Source organism: Staurois parvus, unplaced genomic scaffold (assembly GCF_062004578.1).
Source record: "Staurois parvus isolate SC_StPar_1 unplaced genomic scaffold, SC_StPar_1.0 ptg000886l, whole genome shotgun sequence".
NCBI classification, from domain to species: Eukaryota; Metazoa; Chordata; class Amphibia; order Anura; family Ranidae; genus Staurois; species Staurois parvus.
The window spans coordinates 4,083,501-4,101,809 of NW_028318682.1; the positions used below are offsets into that span (position 1 = coordinate 4,083,501).

The 18,309-nt window shown below is 45.3% G+C and overlaps 1 protein-coding gene across 1 annotated transcript in view; it reads right to left on the reverse strand.

The window, feature by feature from the left end:
• Window positions 1-987: 987 nt before the first annotated feature.
• The window catches only part of MRPL19 (mitochondrial ribosomal protein L19), a 35,817-nt gene continuing 18,495 nt past the window's right edge, over window positions 988-18,309 (reverse strand). Inside the window, exons 5-6 of the mRNA XM_089656118.1 lie at window positions 8,696-8,874; window positions 988-1,335 (exon numbers count right to left, since the gene is read on the reverse strand). Of these exons, the coding sequence (XP_089512244.1) occupies window positions 1,102-1,335; window positions 8,696-8,874 (413 nt within the window). The 3' untranslated portion in view covers window positions 988-1,101. The remainder of the gene's footprint in view (window positions 1,336-8,695; window positions 8,875-18,309) is intronic.

Below are 18,309 nucleotides of genomic sequence, written 5' to 3' on the forward strand. Positions count from 1 at the left end.
CGGCTGCACTGCAGCCGGCCAGTTCTGGGAGGGCGTCATATGACATGCTCCCAGAACACGCTCTCCTACAGACACAGCTGATCATGTGATGTGGTAAAAAGCCAATCTCAGCAGCCTTTTACCACGTGATCAGCCGTGTCCAATGACACACTTATCACAGGGAAATGCAATTGCCGTTTCTCGGCTGCACTTTCCTCAAGCTGTCAGAGCCTGAGAAAAGTACTACCGAGAACCGGTAGTTGTCAGAGCAGGGATCGGCACCAATGATCAGTACCCTGCACCGCCGCCCAGCAGTGCCACCCACCAGTGCCCAGCAGTTTTGCCATTCAGTGCTATCAGTACCCATCATCAGTGCCACATCATTAGTGCCGCCTATCAGTGCCCATCAGTGAAGCCTCATCAACGCACATCAGAGAAGGAGAAAAATTACCTGTTTGCAAATATTATAATAGAAACAAAGAAACTTTTTTTTTTCAATTTTTTTGCTCTTTTTTTTGGTTTATAGGGCAAAAAGTAAAACACCCACTGGCAAGTAAATACCACCAATAGAAATCTCTATTTGTGAGGGAAAAAAAGATAAAAATTTCAAATGGGTACAATGTTGCATGACCGCGCAACTGTCATTCAAAGTGCAACAGCACTGTAAGCTGAAAATTGGCTTGGTAAGGAAGGGGGTGTAAGTGCCCGGTAGGCAAGTGGTTAAGGTGGTCATAGATGAAGCAAAGTTCAGCAGACCCAGTTCCCCTCTAAACTATGAAATCTGCTCCTATGATGAAGAGAGGGGCAGGATTTCTATAGTTCTAACACACTTCCTATCCTAGGCTGACAATGCTGCTCCTCCGCCGAAGTGTGTAAGTGGCAGGGTAATCAGTTGAAGATAAAAAAAGAATAAATAAAAAAACAAAACTAAGGCATTACATCGAATGACTGGTAATCTTCAATATCTATGTGGCATATCACAATTACATGGACTTCATAAGCCCCTGATAGCAAGAAAATTAATTTTTAATGTATTTATACACAAGTATATTACAAATATCACAAAAAGCTTTATTATTTTCTGTAACGGTCTCCAGCACTATAATTTTACTGGTTAGCAGTCTATCTGGCTTTAGATTTTGCCATTTTCTGCTCAATTTCCTGCAGTATGTCTTCCTCGATCTTGGTTGTATCATATTCCTTCAGCATGTCAAACTGATCCCAAGGTTTAGCAGACTTCTTCGCTCTCTTAATGTGTTTCTCCAGCAGATATCTTTCAAACTGAATGCCTTTAATGTGGAACTTTTCCTGTTCCCAGCGTTTGGACCAAGGCCTGGGCTTCATCTCTACAATTATCTATTAGAGCAGAAAATAGAGCATAAATATATTCTTTAAAAAAAATACACATACAATATATATATATATATATATATATATATATATATATATATATACACACACATACACACATATATATATACACACACACACACACACACACACACACACACACACACATACACTTTTTGGACTTTAGGGGAGGCTTCCTTCGTGGACGACACCTATGCATGCAAAACAATCAGTGTAGCACTTTAATTAACAATTAACAATAAAAGAATAAGGATATCCAAACCCCCACCAAAGTGGAATGATTATGTGTCAATAATACACAGCAAGTAAAAGTCTGTATAGAAGTCCACATAATCTGGGAATGTTGGTGCTTAGTGAACCAGAGACCAAAGAATATAAAGAGTCCATCACCTTCCACCCAATCACTCAGCCTCTTACAGGAAGATTTGTCCAGCCAAAGGATTGGTCAGATAACGCAGTTGTCAGGCACGGCAGATGTACCATAAGCTTCCAAATAAATCTCCCAGGAGATCCAGATGATATAGGAACTATCTGCTAAACAATAAGATCTCAGATGGCAAGTAACTCCATGCAGTAAACACCACAGAGGGAAAGAGTAACCGCTCGTAGCGTAGTAATTTAAAAAAGGTAATACAATTAATTCACAGTAATGCACTTACAATCAAAAGGTAAAACACCAGCCTATTTGTATAATCTTTCCATCCAACCAAAATGGGCATGGTCCCTGGTGGTGCATGGTGACGCCACGCAGCGCGGCTCTACCCTATGTGTTTCGTCACACAGAGAACGTTTTCAGGGGCATGGTCAGTACGCAATGTCGCACCAAGTAAATAGGGAGGACAGTCCTCCCTACCTAAATTACGTTCCAATTACCGGAACCACACAGGCGGACAGGAAATAGGATAAATCCACTGGGGTCAACCAAACCAGGAGCCAAATGCGTTCCAAACACCCCAAGTGGAATAATCCAAAAAACCCAGTTTGGAGAATCCTAAAAAGCACAAGGAATAGGCAGCAGGAAACACTACATATGATACAAAATGAATTATTTAAAAATATTTAATATAGAATTAGTTCGCCTAACACCCCAAATAAACGGGTATTAAGCACTTGCCCTCCAGAGATTTACCCTCCCCCCCCCCCAACCTTCCTGACCAGGCCATTTTTCACAATACGGCGCTGCGTTGTTTTAACTGACAATTGCACCCAAATGAAATGTCCTTTTTTCCCCCTCACAAATGGAGCTTTATTTTGGTGGTATTTGATCGCCCATGCGGTTTTTATTTTTAGAGCTATAAACAAAAAAAAAAAATTTTAAGAAAAAAAAACAAAACAAAAAACTAATTTTGACTTTATTAAACATATCTAGTAAAAAATTAAAAAAAAAAAACAAAACAATTTGTCATAAATTTAGGCCAAAATCTATTCTGCTGCATGTCTTTGCTAAAATAAATCCCAATACGTGTAAATTAATTTGTTTACGTAAAAGTTATAGCGTTTACAAAGGGTGGTATATATACACTGGGATTTTAAAAAATTGTTTTTATACTAGTAATGGCAGTGAACAGCGTCTTGTTGCGGGACTGTGGCGGGCATTCTGACACCGACATCCTCGGACACTAATACAGTGATTAGCGCTAATAAAAATCACTGACACTGTACTAATGACACTGGGCAGGAAGGGGTTAACATCTGGGGTTAACTGTGTGCTGTTTTACTATGTGCTGTGTTTGTGTTTTACTGTGTAGGCAGTGCAATACAAAGCAATGTGCAGGAGCTGACAGTGGAGAGATCTGTATTGTTTACATACAGGTTTCTCCCCAGTCAGCGATACTCGGCGATCACTGGCCAGGACCCGGTGTTCAACAGCTGAGGCCACCAATGGTAACGTGGGTAAGGCACGCGACCTGGAAATGCAAAATCATGTATATATGATTTGGCGCAGCCCTGCAGCAGTATTTCTGCTATAGGGCGGCGGGAAAGCGGTTAATGAGGACCAAGGGACGTTTTTGTCCCATGTTTTTAATTGCCTGTATCATCTGATTAAGAACTTAAAATCCTTTTTTTTTTTGGTTTGAGTCAAAATATTAGTTCTTATCAACAAATTTCCAGTTATTTCATGAAATGGCTTAGTTACAGCAACTGAAGTGTACGAACTTTAAATAAAAAAAATTGCTTCTTTTGGCGTTCCAGTTGATGACGGTAATCTTATGGTCCTCAAAGGGTTAAAGGCATTAAAAACCATGTATTCAACACCTATGGACAGCTCCATCTTGTTGTGAAAATAATACAATATTTTTACAAATAATAAACAGTTAAAACCATAATAATCAATAATTATAAAAAATAATAAAATAAAAATCTAAAATAAATGTCAAAGAAAGCTTAATTATTAGTAATAAAAGCGTTCACATCCCATTGTATATTAAGTCCAAATGGGGTGTATGCCTTTAACCACCTCCCGTCCGGCCGTTGTATAAAAACGGTCGGATGGTGGCAGTGCAGGGTCGGGTGGCCGTTTATAAACGGCCTACCCACCCCCTGCTTGTGCGTGCTCCCTGGGAGCGTGCAGCACCGCGATCCGGTGCCCACTGTGTCCTCCGGGACCTCTGTGCCAGGTCACGATCATGTGATCATTGATTGGCCAATCAGTGATCACATGCAGAGTAGTAAGCAAGATGTCATTTCTGACATCATTGCTTACTGCGTGTGAAATCTGTGAATGATCATTCACAACAGCCTTGTACCATGTGACAAGCTGTGACCAATCAGAGCTCACACAGTATTTCTCAATGGCTGCAAGAATGCAGCCAGAGAGAAGGAGAAATTATTGCTTTCACAGCGGCTTTATGGGTGTAAAAACAATCAGTGTGAAAAAAAATAAATAAATAAATATAAAAAAAAAAATCTTCATCGCCCCCCACAAGTAGTACAGTGTCACCATGGTGACACTGTACTGCTAGGGTGACAGTATGTAAAAAAAAATAAAAAAAATAAAAAAAATTTAAAAAAGTAAAACATTTTTTTAATTATATTTTTTTGATTATAAACTAATTTGGGTTTTTTTTTTACTAAAGATAAATGAATACATTTGAGCCAAGATTTAGGATGAAATATTATTTAATTGCAAAATTTTATAAGAAAAACACTTTTCAAAATTTTTGGACTTTTTCATTTATATAGCAAAAAAAATAAAAATCCCAGTGGTGAATAAATACCACCAAAATAAAGCTTTATCTGTCTCAAAACAATGCTAAAAAAATTCATATGGGTTCAGTGTTGCATGACCACGCAATTGTCATTCAAAGTGTGATAGCGCTGAAAGCTGAAAATTGGCCTGGACAGGAAAGGGGTAAAAGTGGTTAAGGAATAAATCCAAAACCTTTCTAGTTTGGAGATCTCATGTCTTACATGACTCCCTCTCCAACTGATTGGGGATAAATTTATCAATGGCTAAAATAGGGTTCCCTCTGGATTTTTATTATGATGCAATGCATAGTGCTTAGACACACTATGATCAGGAAACGCTTTACATATGTTCTTAATATGCTCATTGAGTCTAGTACATAACATGTGTACAGTTCGGTCCACATACTGTAGGCCGCAAGGACACAATCAAATACACCACATTCTGTGTAGAACATGTGATAAACTGTCTAACGTGAATTTTAAGTATACAGCTTGATTGAAAGGAATTGCCTCTCTTATACCCTTGGGAATTGATACCACAGGCTTTACACTTTCTACAGGGATTGTAACCACTCATCCCCTGAAAGAACATCGGCCTCACAGGGGGTTCCACAACATTTGGGGCTATACTAAGCCCCAAAGGGGGAGCTCCCCTAAAGAAAACCGACAAAACCTCAGGAAGCAAAAGGACCCAGAACTTTATCATTCTTCAGAATCCTCCAATGTTTATGAAGGATTATTTTAACAGCATAATGCTGCACTGAATAGGTAGTAAAAAAAGAATAAAAGGAAGGATCCGTTTGTACCACCTGTTTCGGTCTCAACATATCCTCTCTGTCTTTTCTATCAAGCTGGAGGAAAGCTTCCTCCAGATCCTCAGATTTGTAGCCCCTATCAAGAAACCTTTGTTTCAAAAAGCCAACTTCACAGAGAAAATCATTACAAAACACACAATTCTCTGGAGTCTAAAGTATTGGCTCTTGGGTCCCGATCTCAACCATACCACATGATGGCAACTATTAACATCAATAAACCCATACGGTCAGTCTCTTTAAAAACTGTAGAGGTCACCAACTGGCCATTCACAACTCGAATCTTGGAATCCAAGAAATGAAACTCACCTTTACTTGTCTCATGCTGGAGAAGAATGCCCCGGTCATTTGCATTCAAATGGCTTATAAACTGACCCAAAGAATCTAAATCCCCCTCCCAAAAGGAGGAGGACATCATCTGTATATCTTTTCCAAAGAAACAATTCTAATCTCCGTTCCTTTTAGACAACGTCCTCCTCTCACTTGGCCATAAACCAATTTTCCATATTGGGGGCAAACTTAGCACCCCTTGGCCACACACCTATCTTGGATAAAATAAAGTACCATTGTACCAAAAATAATTATGACCCATCACAAAGTCCAACAGAGAGAAAGCAAACTCATGCTGTTGGCTCTGCAATATAACATCAGCACGAAGATAGTATTCTACTGCCTCCATCCCGTGTTGATGCAAAATGATAGTATATAGCGAAGCCATATCAGAGTTAACCACCATGTAATGGATCCCAATAGATTGATATCTTTAGTATCCTTAAAAAATGAGGGGAGGGGGATTTCAATTCTTTCGGTCAGTTTATAAGCCATTTGAATGCCAATGACCGGGGCATTCTCCTCCAGCATGAGGCAAGTAAAGATTAATTTAATTTCTTGGATCTCAAGATTCGAGTTGTAAACAGCCAGTTGGTGACCTCTATGTTATTCAACCACTTGCCTTCCAGAGGATTTATCCCCCTTCCTGACCAGGACATTTTTTGCTGTTCGGCACTGCACTATTCTAACTGGTAATTATGAAAAACTGTGTGGAAGGCAGCGAGAGGGGGGTGCAACTTCAGGCATCATCCAGTTATAACCACTCAAAGTCCAACGACGTACCATATATGTAAGGGCATATATGTAACAGCAGAGAACACAGGCATACAATGAATTGACTCTGTGGATCAATATGACCGCAATGCATTCTTTTTTGTAATGCCCATGTTGAGGGTTAAACCCAAAAGAGTTTTAAATTCAGAAACCGTGATAGGTTTCCATGCAAATTGTTTAGAAAGAGCTGAATTTGGGTTGGCAGCGATGTATTGTTGTGCGTATAAATTACCTTGGCCAACAATCAATTGATATAAATCTTCAGTGAAAAACAGCGGAGGGGCTAAACGCTAGTGCTAGCAGAAAATGGGGCAATTCCTGCTAACTCTGCATTTTTGGGGACACTATACAAAAGGAGGCACTAGTATAGTTCTGTTCATGATCAACATCTTGATCTGTACAAACACTATACTAGTAATGGCGGTGATCAGCGACCTATAGTGTGAGTGCAATAGTGTGTGGGCAATCTAACGGTAGCTGACCCTGACACTATCTGATGTCGTTAGTGGCAGGAATACAGTGATCAGTGAAAAATTCTATATACTGACACTGTACTAATGGCACTGGTTGGGTGACGGGGCGATCAAAGGGTTAAATGTGCTAATCTAACGTGTGTGTGTGTAAAACGTAGTGCTTTTACTTGGTGCCGTGTTCTCTCTTCTCTCCCTGGACCGACGGGTGGGGGTGGGGGGGGGGGCGCAGGTGCGTTCACACCCCAAAATAGGAAGTGATGCAAGATTATGTTGCTTTGCCAAGAGCCGCAAAATATGGGTAAGCGGTTGGCAAGTAGTTAAAAAAAAAAAAATACAAAAAAATTCTCAATATGGTTTTTTTTTTTTTTTTTTGGATGGATGGAAAGATTATACAGACAGGCTGTTTTTTTTACTTTTTGATTGTAAGGGCATTACTGTGAATTAATTGTATTACCTTTTTTAAATTACTACAATATGAGCGGTTTCTCTTTCCCTCTGTGGTGTTTACTGCATGGAGTTTCTTGCCATCTGAGATCTTATTGTTTAGAAGATAGTTCCTATATCATCTGGATCTCCTGGGAGATTTATTTGGAAGCCTATGGTACATCTGCCGGGCCTGACAACTGCGTTATTTGACCAATCCTTTGGCTGGTCAAATCTTCCTGTAAGGGGCTGAGTGATTGGGTGGAAGGTGACAGACTCTTTCTATTCTTTGGTCTCCTGTTCACTAAGCACCAACATTCCCAGATTATGTGGACTTCTATACAGACTTTTACTTACTGTGTATTATTGGCACATAATCATTCCACTTTGGTGGGGGTTTGGATATCCTTATTCTTTTATTGTTAATTTTTTGCTAAAGTGCTGAATTAGTGGGAGAGAGGGGGAGGAGAGAAGAAGAGGGGGAGGGAGGGAGAAAAGAGGGGGAGGGAGGGAGAAAAGAGGGGGAGGGAGGGAGAAAAGAGGGGGAGGGAGGGAGAAAAGAGGGGGAGGGAGGGAGAAAAGAGGGGGAGGGAGGGAGAAATGAGGGGGAGGGAGGGAGAAATGAGGGGGAGGGAGGGAGAAATGAGGGGGAGGGAGAAATGAGGGGGAGGGAGAAATGAGGGGGAGGGAGAAATGAGGGGGAGGGAGAAATGAGGGGGAGGGAGAAATGGGGGGGAAGGAGAAATGGGGGGGAGGGAGAAATGAGGGGGAGGGAGAAATGAGGGGGAGGGAGAAATGGGGGGGAGGGAGGGAGAAATGGGGGGGAGGGAGGGAGAAATGGGGGGGGGAGGGAGAGAGAAATGAGGGGGAGGGAGAGAGAAATGAGGGGGAGGGAGAGAGAAATGAGGGGGAGGGAGAGAGAAATGAGGGGGAGGGAGAGAGAAATGAGGGGGAGGGAGAGAGAAATGAGGGGGAGGGAGAGAGAAATGAGGGGGAGGGAGAGAGAAATGAGGGGGAGGGAGAGAGAAAAGAGGGTGAGGGAGAGAGAAAAGAGGGTGAGGGAGAGAGAAAAGAGGGTGAGGGAGAGAGAAATGAGGGGGAGGGAAAATATTAATATAAGAGGAAATTGAGATTGATTGTACAATCCCCTTTAGGTTTACCAAGACTGTGTAATATGAGGAGGGCAAGTCTGCTTAATATAGTAAACTATTATCAAATCCAGCGAGTTCTTACACTACATAGTTGATGGTAGATATAAAGGAGATTGTACAATCAGATTGTATAGTGTATGGTCAGCCTTAGAGAAAGTCTTGGCAACAAAATCGCATACACCTCCCCACTCACTTGGTTAACAGGAACCTCAGAGTCCAGTGATAGGACTGGCTTCATGTTGACATCAAACGTGCTGTATTCAGGGAGTGCGTCACGCAGATACATCAGGTTGCTGTCCAGTCTCTTCTCCAGCTTCAGTACTTGGATTTCATGCATCCGAGGACTGTACAGGTCATATCTCATCTCAACACCTGGAGAACAGAAAGATAATCCCAAGAACATCATGAACATTCTGGATCACTGTAACAAGACTACTTTGTTTGTCACAAAACTTGCTTGCCCTACGAGACAAAATCTGCTTGCCCATCACAATCACTTCTCTGGAAAGCTAAATAGAAGATGAGAGCATTAAACCCACCCAATCAATAAAATTTGCAGATGTTAAAGTGGTTGAAAAGGCTGAAGGTTTTTACTTTCATGCATTCTAAGCATGAAGGTAAAAAAACCTTCTGTGTGTAGCAGCCCCCCCCGCTAACACTTACCTGAGCCCCCTCTCGATCCAGAGTTGTATACAAGAGCCTCGGATCTCCGGCAACTCTCACTCTTGATTGGCTGAGGCAGCAGCAGGAGCCACTGGCAATCACAGCCAGTGAGCCAATGAGGAGAGGGAGGGGCCAAGCCGTGGCTCTGTGTGTGAATGGACATGCAGAGCCGCAGCTCGGGAGCGCACCTGCTTGGGTGCCCCCACAGCAAGCTGCTCGCTGTGGGGGCACCCAACAGGAAGGAGGGTCATGGAATGCAGGCGAGGGACCCGAGAAAAGGAGGATCTGGGCTGCTCTGTGCAAAACCATTACACAGAGAAGGTAAGTATGACATGTTTGTTAAGTTAAAAAACAAAAACAGACTTTAGTATCACTTTAATATTTCTATACAATCATTTATGTTCCACATTCTAGACCAATTATCACACAGTGGGGTTGATTTACTAAAGGCAAATATACTGTGCACTGCAAGTGCAGTTGCTCCAGAGCTTAGTAAATGAGGAAAGCTTTACTTAGCAAAGAATACACGATCACTTGTAAGGAAAATAAAAAACAGCATTTTTGCTTGAACATGATTGAATGAAAGAAATCAGCAGAGCTTTCCCTCAGATCTAGTGCAACTGTACTTACAGTGCACAGTATATTTGCCTTTAGTAATTCAACCCCAATATCTCAGATCATGAGACAACATCTGTCCTTACAGTATATACTCTCCTAGCCAATGGCTGTGAACGTAAACATTACTGTGGCCTTTTAAAAGTGGAAAGTGGAGATATTAACCACTTGCTCTCCTGAAGATTTACCCCCCTTCCTGACCAGGCCATTTTTTGCATTACGGTGCGGTGTTACTTTAACTGACAATTGTGCGGTCATGCAACGTTGCACCCAAATGAAATTTAGGTCCTTTTTTTCCTTTCAGTGTTATTTGACCGCCTGTGCGTTTTTTATTTTTTGAGCTATAAAATAAAAAAAGACCAATCATTTTGATAAAAAAACTATATTTTTGACTTTTTGCTATTAAACATGTCCAGTCAAAAAAAAAAAAAAAAAAAAATGTTAAAAATCAAATTTCATCATAAATTTATAACAAAATGTATACTGCTACACGTCTTTGTTAGAAAAAAATCCTAATACATGTAAATTAATTGGTTTACGTGAAAGTTATAGTATCTACAAATGGCGGTATATATACTGGAATTTTTTTTCATTTTTTATACTAGTAATGGTGGAGATCAGTGAATTATAGCGGGACTGTGGTGGGCATTCTGACACTGGGTGGGAACTAGCGGTCACTGACATCCCCAGTGACACTAATACAGTGACCAGTGTTAATAAAAAGCACTGACACTGTACTAACAGTACTGGGCAGGAAGGAGTTAACATGCGGGGCAATCAAAGGGTTAACTATGTGCTGGGAGTGTTTTACGGGGGACGATGTGTTGGGGATTCACTGTAAGCACACTGCTCTGGATGGCTGTGCCCGAGCCAACAGGGAGGAGGACTATTAGTATACAAAGTAGCTCTCCTCCCCATCGGAGATCCTCAGTGATTACTGGGCGGAATCACCGGCTGGGTCCCGGTGCTTCACAGCCGTGGTCGCGAATGGCAGCGCAAGTAGGGCTCACGAGTGCCCCCTACCCTGGGATGCAAAATCACTCATATATATATGAGTGATTTTGCACACCCCTGCCGCCCTGTAGCAGTATTTCTGCTATAGGGTGGTGCGGAAGCGGTTAAATAACCCACTACTGAAATACATGGAAAAGTGACATATAGAAAGCAAAGGACTGAAGGAATCAAAAAACAAAAAGAAATGTGGAAAGAATACATACAAACTGATCTAAATAAAATTTCTCCAATTTCTAATGTTAGGGGTTTTTTTTAGAGCTCTGATATAACAAACAATTTTAATTCAGTTTCCAAAGGCAGGAGGGCTAATGATCTAAAAAACCAAGCAGCCAAAATTAGTTGCTGTATGCGCCTCCCCTGCTTTAAAATAAACCCATGATAGAAGAAATACAGGGGCTGATCATTGCTTACCATAATCAAAAAACACTATCTGCCTGGCTCGTGTGTTGACACATTGGCTCTATTACATTCTAAGCCATTTAACTGGATGGCAATCAGAAACGTTAGGTACCCTCATTTGCATACCTTCTTTCAGGTCAGCAAATCAAAGTCAACAAGATAGCCAGGCAACTGGCATTTTCAGAAAGAAATGGTTAACAGTGGCAGCCTTTTTGTTGCTCTCATGAAAACGCATATTGTGTCTGTCCCAACCTTAGATAGGACATTCTAGGTATGAAGACAGAGGCTCTATTAATGGTGTATTTTTTTTAAAGGCAAGTAAAGAGACAGTGTCATCATGCCCAAGCCCCTTCACCAGTGCTGAATTTGTCAGTGACCTGGGGGAGCAATGATATAACCCTCCCAGTCATGTGACAGTACTCTGGCTAGTGACTGGCTGCAAGGCTTTGACACCGTCAAGGTCACATGCTACTGAATGCCCAGAAGTGCTGGGTATCCTCAACAGCTACAAGCTAAGGTTTCCAGAGACTCTATTGCCTTGCCTCTGCATTGGTGAGATGTCGGAGTCTCTAGGATTACCAGAGAAAACAGGGAATACACCGCAACAAAAAATATTGCACTGAACTAAGAACTCCAGTTAAAGCAGAACTCTTGCAGACAGAGTGGGAAACACTTAGAATTTCAAGATTTATTTCTGTCTGTGGTTCCACAATAGGGAGGTTTCCTTCTAGTTGCTGTGTAGTGACTGGGACAAGAAGTAAAAGGAAACTTCCCCATAGGGAACACAGTAATTAAAAATATTTTGGCTGGAGTTCCACTTTAACCACTTTCCTGCCGCCCTGTAGCAGAAGTACTGCTACAGGGCAACAGGGCTGCGCAAAATCACACACACACACGTGATTTGCATTTCCGGGTAGGGGTCACTTGTGCGCCGCCCTACCCGTGCTGCTATTGGCGGCTACAGATGTTATTCACCGGGTCCCAGCATTCGGCGATCGTCAGGGAAAGCTGACAGGGGAGAGACCTGTGTGTAAACACAGGTCTCTCTGCCGTTAGCATGGACATGCTGTTTTTTATCTATCTGCACGATCTGTCTCCCTAGTAAACCACAACACAGTGCAGAGCACACAATGTAAAACACACACAGCACACTGTTAACCCTTTTATCGCCCCAGATGTTAACCCCTTCCTGCCCAGTGTCATTAATACCGTGTCGGTGCTTTTTATTAGCAATGATCATTGTATTAGTGTCACTGGGCATGTCAGTGGCAATTAGTCAGTTCCCACCAAGTGGCAGAATGCCTGCCGCAGTCCCACTATAGGTCGCTGATCGCAGCCATTACTAGTATAAAGAAAATAAAAATAATATTCCAGTATATATACCGCCATTTGTAGACGCTTTAAAACTTTGATGCAAACCAATTAATTTACACGTATTGGAATTTATTTTAGCACAGACATGTAGCAGAATACATTTTGGCCTAAATTTATGAAGAAATTAAATTTTTTACACTTTTTTTTTTTATCGGATATGTTTTATAGCAAAAAGTAAAAAATATTGTTGTTTGTTTTTCAAAATTGTTTTCTTTTGTTTATATAGAAAAAATGCAGGTGATCAAATACCACTGGATGAAGGCTCTATTTGTGGGGAAAAAAGGACATACCGTATTTTCCGCTCCATAAGATGCACTTTTTTCCCCCGGGTGCCTGCACTAAAGGGAGGACAACTCCGCAGCCCATTCACAAAGTGCAGCGCTTCTCGCGCAGTGGGCACCCAGGCACAGCCAGCTGCCCGCACTAAAGGGAGGACAACTCCACGGAAGTGGGAGCGGGTACCTGAAAGGTCCACAGTCTCCGGTCATCCCCTGTACTGTGTCCGCAGTCTCCGGTCATCCCCTGTACTGTGTCCGCAGTCTCCGGTCATCCCCTGTACTGTGTCCGCAGTCTCCGGTCATCCCCTTTACTGTGTCCGCAGTCTCCGGTCATCCCCTGTACTGTGTCCGCAGTCTCCGGTCATCCCCTGTACTGTGTCCGCAGTCTCCGGTCATCCCCTGTACTGTGTCCGCAGTCTCCGGTCATCCCCTGTACTGTGTCCGCAGTCTCCGGTCATCCCCTGTACTGTGTCCGCAGTCTCCGGTCATCCCCTGTACTGTGTCCGCAGTCTCCGGTCATCCCCTGTACTGTGTCCGCAGTCTCCGGTCATCCCCTGTACTGTGTCCGCAGTCTCCGGTCATCCCCTGTACTGTGTCCGCAGTCTCCGGTCATCCCCTGTACTGTGTCCGCAGTCTCCGGTCATCCCCTTTACTGTGTCCGCAGTCTCCGGTCATCCCCTGTACTGTGTCCGCAGTCTCCGGTCATCCCCTGTACTGTGTCCGCAGTCTCCGGTCATCCCCTGTACTGTGTCCGCAGTCTCCGGTCATCCCCTGTACTGTGTCCGCAGTCTCCGGTCATCCCCTGTACTGTGTCCGCAGTCTCCGGTCATCCCCTGTACTGTGTCCGCAGTCTCCGGTCATCCCCTGTACTGTGTCCGCAGTCTCCGGTCATCCCCTGTACTGTGTCCGCAGTCTCCGGTCATCCCCTGTACTGTGTCCGCAGTCTCCGGTCATCCCCTGTACTGTGTCCGCAGTCTCCGGTCATCTCCTGTAGTATGTCCGCAGTCTCCGGCCATCTCCTGTAGTATGTCCGCAGTCTCCGGTCATCTCCTGTACTGTGTCCGCAGTCTCCGGTCATCCCCTGTACTGTGTCCGCAGTCTCCGGTCATCCCCTGTACTGTGTCCGCAGTCTCCGGTCATCCCCTGTACTGTGTCCGCAGTCTCCGGTCATTCCCTGTACTGTGTCCGCAGTCTCCGGTCATCCCCTGTACTGTGTCCGCAGTCTCCGGTCATCCCCTGTACTGTGTCCGCAGTCTCCGGTCATCCCCTGTACTGTGTCCGCAGTCTCCGGTCATCCCCTGTACTGTGTCCGCAGTCTCCGGTCATCCCCTGTACTGTGTCCGCAGTCTCCGGTCATCCCCTGTACTGTGTCCGCAGTCTCTGGTCATCTTTCCTGTACTGTGTCCGCAGTCTCTGGTCATCTCTCCTGTACTGTGTCCGCAGTCTCTGGTCATCTCTCCTGTACTGTGTCCGCAGTCTCCGGTCATCCCCTGTACTGTGTCCGCAGTCTCCGGTCATCCCCTGTACTGTAAATCAAAGACGAATTCTCCTGCGCTCTAGGGCTCAGACAGGTGGCGAACAGATGGAACCAGGCCTGGAGGGATCGTCCACCAATGCATAAAGGGCTGTGCGGCTCCAAAACAAGGCTGGGGAAGCCCAATCAACACTGCAGAATGAAATGAAAACGAGAAGCGCACCAACCTTGTGCATTACCTCAGTAACCAAAATGTATTGTAAAAAATATACTCACAAACAGCGAATAAAACCAGGCATGTAAGTCCTCACAGGGACTTGAAGATAACATGAGTCCCATCAGGGGAGTGGGTGTTCAGTACAGCTGACGCGTTTCGAAGGGGGTCCCTTCTTCCTCAGAGCTAACTGAACTATGAGTGCTCTCTCCTATATATACTCCTGGACTAAACCTAGGCCCTCCCCACTGGGTTGGGCAGTCTCAGGTTAGTAGGAGGGGTCAAGATATCGTCAACAGACAATCACTATTTGTAATGCCATCAGAGAGAAATGATATAGACAAACGTAAAATATATAATATATATTATATATTTTATATGTTTTATATATTTTATATTTTACGTTTGTCTATATCATTGCCTAGGTTCAGTCCAGGAGTATATATAGGAGAGAGCACTCATAGTTCAGTTAGCTCTGAGGAAGAAGGGACCCCCTTCGAAACGCGTCAGCTGTACTGAACACCCACTCCCCTGATGGGACACGTGTTATCTTCAAGTCCCTGTGAGGACTTACATGCCTGATTTTATTCGCTGTTTGTGAGTATATTTTTTACAATTAATAAATTTTGGTTACTGAGGTAATGCGCAAGGTTGGTGCGTTTCTCGATTTCATTTCATCCCCTGTACTGTGTCCGCAGTCTCTGGTCATCTCCTTTACTGTGTCCGCAGTCTCCGGTCATCCCCTGTACTGTGTCCGCAGTCTCCGGTCATCTCCTGTACTGTGTCCGCAGTCTCCGGTCATCTCCTGTAGTATGTCCGCAGTCTCCGGTCATCTCCTGTAGTATGTCCGCAGTCTCCGGTCATCTCCTGTAGTATGTCCGCAGTCTCCGGTCATCTCCTGTAGTATGTCCGCAGTCTCCGGTCATCTCCTGTAGTATGTCCGCAGTCTCCGGTCATCTCCTGTAGTATGTCCGCAGTCTCCGGTCATCCCCTGTACTGTGTCCGCAGTCTCCGGTCATCTCTCCTGTACTGTGTCCGCAGTCTCCGGTCATCTCTCCTGTACTGTGTCCGCAGTCTCCGGTCATCCCCTGTACTGTGTCCGCAGTCTCCGGTCATCCCCTGTACTGTGTCCGCAGTCTCCGGTCATCCCCTGTACTGTGTCCGCAGTCTCCGGTCATCCCCTGTAATGTGTCCGCAGTCTCCGGTCATCCCCTGTAATGTGTCCGCAGTCTCCGGTCATCCCCTGTAATGTGTCCGCAGTCTCCGGTCATCCCCTGTAATGTGTCCGCAGTCTCCGGTCATCCCCTGTACTGTGTCCGCAATCTCCGGTCATCCCCTGTACTGTGTCCGTAATCTCCGGTCATCCCCTGTACTGTGTCCGCAGTCTCCGGTCATCTCCTGTAGTATGTCCGCAGTCTCCGGTCATCTCCTGTAGTATGTCCGCAGTCTCCGGTCATCTCCTGTAGTATGTCCGCAGTCTCCGGTCATCCCCTGTACTGTGTCCGCAGTCTCCGGTCATCCCCTGTACTGTGTCCGCAGTCTCCGGTCATCCCCTGTACTGTGTCCGCAGTCTCCGGTCATCCCCTGTACTGTGTCCGCAGTCTCCGGTCATCCCCTGTACTGTGTCCGCAGTCTCTGGTCATCCCCTGTACTGTGTCCGCAGTCTCTGGTCATCCCCTGTACTGTGTCCGCAGTCTCTGGTCATCCCCTGTACTGTGTCCGCAGTCTCTGGTCATCTCCTGTACTGTGTCCGCAGTCTCTGGTCATCTCCTGTACTGTGTCCGCAGTCTCTGGTCATCTCCTGTACTGTGTCCGCAGTCTCTGGTCATCTCTCCTGTACTGTGTCCGCAGTCTCCGGTCATCCCCTGTACTGTGTCCGCAGTCTCCGGTCATCCCCTGTACTGTGTCCGCAGTCTCCGGTCATCCCCTGTACTGTGTCCGCAGTCTCTGGTCATCTCTCCTGTACTGTGTCCGCAGTCTCTGGTCATCTCTCCTGTACTGTGTCCGCAGTCTCTGGTCATCTCTCCTGTACTGTGTCCGCAGTCTCTGGTCATCTCTCCTGTACTGTGTCCGCAGTCTCTGGTCATCTCTCCTGTACTGTGTCCGCAGTCTCCGGTCATCCCCTGTACTGTGTCCGCAGTCTCCGGTCATCCCCTGTACTGTAAATCAAAGACGAATTCTCCTGCGCTCTAGGGCTCAGACAGGTGGCGAACAGATGGAACCAGGCCTGGAGGGATCGTCCACCAATGCATAAAGGGCTGTGCGGCTCCAAAACAAGGCTGGGGAAGCCCAATCAACACTGCAGAATGAAATGAAAACGAGAAGCGCACCAACCTTGTGCATTACCTCAGTAACCAAAATTTATTAATTGTAAAAAATATACTCACAAACAGCGAATAAAACCAGGCATGTAAGTCCTCACAGGGACTTGAAGATAACATGAGTCCCATCAGGGGAGTGGGTGTTCAGTACAGCTGACGCGTTTCGAAGGGGGTCCCTTCTTCCTCAGAGCTAACTGAACTATGAGTGCTCTCTCCTATATATACTCCTGGACTAAACCTAGGCCCTCCCCACTGGGTTGGGCAGTCTCAGGTTAGTAGGAGGGGTCAAGATATCGTCAACAGACAATCACTATTTGTAATGCCATCAGAGAGAAATGATATAGACAAACGTAAAATATATAATATATAATATATATTATATATTTTATATGTTTTATATATTTTATATTTTACGTTTGTCTATATCATTGCCTAGGTTCAGTCCAGGAGTATATATAGGAGAGAGCACTCATAGTTCAGTTAGCTCTGAGGAAGAAGGGACCCCCTTCGAAACGCGTCATCCCCTGTACTGTGTCCGCAGTCTCCGGTCATCCCCTGTACTGTGTCCGCAGTCTCCGGTCATCCCCTGTACTGTGTCCGCAGTCTCCGGTCATCCCCTGTACTGTGTCCGCAGTCTCCGGTCATCCCCTGTACTGTGTCCGCAGTCTCCGGTCATCCCCTGTACTGTGTCCGCAGTCTCCGGTCATCTCCTGTAGTATGTCCGCAGTCTCCGGTCATCTCCTGTAGTATGTCCGCAGTCTCCGGTCATCTCCTGTACTGTGTCCGCAGTCTCCGGTCATCCCCTGTACTGTGTCCGCAGTCTCCGGTCATCCCCTGTACTGTGTCCGCAGTCTCCGGTCATCCCCTGTACTGTGTCCGCAGTCTCCGGTCATCCCCTGTACTGTGTCCGCAGTCTCCGGTCATCCCCTGTACTGTGTCCGCAGTCTCCGGTCATCCCCTGTAATGTGTCCGCAGTCTCCGGTCATCCCCTGTAATGTGTCCGCAGTCTCCGGTCATCCCCTGTAATGTGTCCGCAGTCTCCGGTCATCCCCTGTAATGTGTCCGCAGTCTCCGGTCATCCCCTGTACTGTGTCCGCAATCTCCGGTCATCCCCTGTACTGTGTCCGTAATCTCCGGTCATCCCCTGTACTGTGTCCGCAGTCTCCGGTCATCTCCTGTAGTATGTCCGCAGTCTCCGGTCATCTCCTGTAGTATGTCCGCAGTCTCCGGTCATCTCCTGTAGTGTGTCCGCAGTCTCCGGTCATCCCCTGTAGTGTGTCCGCAGTCTCCGGTCATCCCCTGTACTGTGTCCGCAGTCTCCGGTCATCCCCTGTACTGTGTCCGCAGTCTCCGGTCATCCCCTGTACTGTGTCCGCAGTCTCCGGTCATCCCCTGTACTGTGTCCGCAGTCTCTGGTCATCCCCTGTACTGTGTCCGCAGTCTCTGGTCATCCCC